General features: G+C 59.5%; 1 protein-coding gene across 1 annotated transcript; it reads left to right on the top strand.

Annotated features, from left to right (window-relative positions):
- Positions 1 to 505: 505 nt before the first annotated feature.
- Positions 506 to 2,146, top strand: LOC147977429 (uncharacterized). Its single transcript, XM_087521166.1, has one exon. It carries the CDS (start codon positions 506 to 508, stop codon positions 2,144 to 2,146), a length of 1,641 nt encoding a protein of 546 aa, XP_087377292.1.
- The last annotated feature ends 257 nt before the right edge of the window (positions 2,147 to 2,403 follow it).

Here is a 2,403-nt window from a genome sequence, read left to right as displayed (position 1 = left end):
AAATACATATGCAGGAAGCAAAATTAACAGCCTGGACCCTGGAGAGGTGTTGACCTAAGCTCCATCACACGTGAGAGTGCGTGTGTCTTCTAGTTTGCTTTGATTAGAATAAGCAATGCATGGCTGTTGATGTGATGTCCACATGCAGCATGCACGTAGGAGTAGGGAGAGCGGGCCGAGTCTTGCACGATCGCTCCGTTTCATTTTCTGTTCTGGTTTTCCCGGTCAGCGTGGCACGCTAGCGTTGTGGAGGTCGTGGGATGGCGTGACAACTCCGGATCGCAGCGGGCTGGCCGGGTTAGTTAGCTAGGTTGCTCGTAAACACAATAATCAGATCAATAGAACTACGGAAAAGCTGGGGAGTCCGCCCGGCGCAAAAACACACTGTCTTCTTCCTCTCATTCATCTCTCTCGCCCTACTCGATCGCCTCAACAACGACAATTGGTATCAGAGCTACGGGTGTTTGATCCTTGGCGCGGCGGCGGTGTTTGATCCGCCGTGGTGATGTCTGGTGACGAGTCGGATCGGAAGAACAAGGGCGGCGGCAAGAAGTCGCCGAGGACGCCTTCATCCAAGGCGCCGCTCGCTCGCCTCACCGGCGACGGCAGCGGCGAATATCGGGTGGTGGAGCGCGTCGTGCGAGAGGAGTCAGGGGCTTCCATGATGCTCACGTGCACGAATTATCAGGAGTGGGTGTTGGTGATGCAGGTCAAGCTGCAGGTTGCCCGCGTCTGGTCCGCGGTGACCGACGACGACGCCGACGAAAATGACGACCGGCGCGCGCTGAGCATTATACTCACCGGCGTTCCGCCGGAGATGCTGCGCGTGCTGGCCGCCAAGGACACGGCAAAGATCGCGTGGGAGACAATCAAAACCATGCGGATGGGCAGCGAGCGTGCACGCCAGGCCAAGGCGCAAGTGCGCCGGCGGGAGTTCGAGGATCTCCGCTTCAAGGACGGGGAATCCATCGAGGACTTCGGGCTGCGGCTCTCCGCCCTCGTCGCCGACCTGGAGTTGTACGGCGATCCGGTCACCGAGCACAAGGCGGTGCAGAAGTTTCTCCGTGTCGTGCCGCGTCGCTACCGCCCGATGGCGATGGCGATTGAATCACTGATCGATCTCAAGACCATGTCAGTGGAAGAACTGGTCGGCCGTCTCTCCGCCTGCGAGGATCACTACGACCTGGATGACGGCTCGCAGGCCACAGGACGTCTGCTGCTCACGCACGAGGAGTGGCTGGCCCGTGAGAAGCTGGGCGGCGGTGGTGGATCGTCGTCTGGTGGCGGCGGCAGCGGCTGCAAGAACAAGTCACCCGCGAAGCCTAAACCTCAGGGCGGCGGCAAGGGCACGCCCGGAAACGCCAAGGCAGGTGGCTCAGGCGGATCTGGTGGCAAGAAGAAGAAGGGCAAGTGTCATCATTGTGGCATCCCAGGTCACTGGAAGAAAGAGTGCCGTACATGGCTCCGGGAGCAAGAGCAGAAGGGAAGGAACGAGCAGGCGCACCTGGCCCAGGCTGGCGATGATCATGATCAGGGCCTGCTCATGGCCGTGGTCACCACTGTCACCACGCCGGAGATTGTGGCGCCACAGGCTGTCTTTCTCAATGAAGAGAAGGTAATCCCTGTCCCCTCACCCGAGGACCTCTGGTACTTTGACACTGGCGCCTCAAGTCACATGACAGGAGACAGAACCGTGTTCGCCATGCTCGACGAGAGTGTGCACGGCACTGTCAAGTTCGGCGATGGGTCGCATGTTGCCATTCAAGGGCGCGGCTCCGTCGTGTTTCGCTGCCAAAGTGGGAACCAACGAGCGCTCGCGGCTGTCTTCTTCATCCCGAGCCTGCGGAGCAACATCATCTCCGTGGGACAGCTCGACGAGGGCGGCTGCTCCATCACCATTGAGAGCGGCGTCATGGCAATTCGTGACCCGGCGCGACAAGTCCTCGCACGCGTCAGGCGGTCCGGCAGCCGACTCTACACAGGGCGTCTCATCATCGACGCTCCCGCCTGTCTAATGGCCCAAGGAGATGATGTAACCTGGAGGTGGCACGCACGCATGGGACACCTGCACTTTCGTGCACTCCGCACCATGTCAACGAAGCAGATGGCGCGTGGCATGCCCGTCATCGATCGTGTGGAGGAATAGTGTGATGGATGTGCACTTGGGAAGTAGCACCGAGCCTCATTTCCCCAGGCAACTGCATACCGCGCAGAGCGCGCGCTAGAGCTTGTGCACACGGACCTTTGCGAGCCGATCGAGCCAACCACACCCGCAGGTAACCGGTATTTTCTGCTGATAGTTGATGATTTCAGTCGCTACATGTGGGTAGAGCTCCTAAAGACCAAGGACAAGGCATTTCAACGCTTCAAAAGGGTCAAGGCTTTGGCAGAAGCAGACGGCCG

This window comes from Triticum urartu, chromosome 4A (assembly GCF_056163025.1).
Source record: "Triticum urartu cultivar PI428250 chromosome 4A, HENAU_Tu73, whole genome shotgun sequence".
NCBI classification, from domain to species: Eukaryota; Viridiplantae; Streptophyta; class Magnoliopsida; order Poales; family Poaceae; genus Triticum; species Triticum urartu.
The sequence above is the reverse complement of the archived record's forward strand: the minus strand, read 5'-3'. Positions and strand labels throughout refer to the sequence as shown.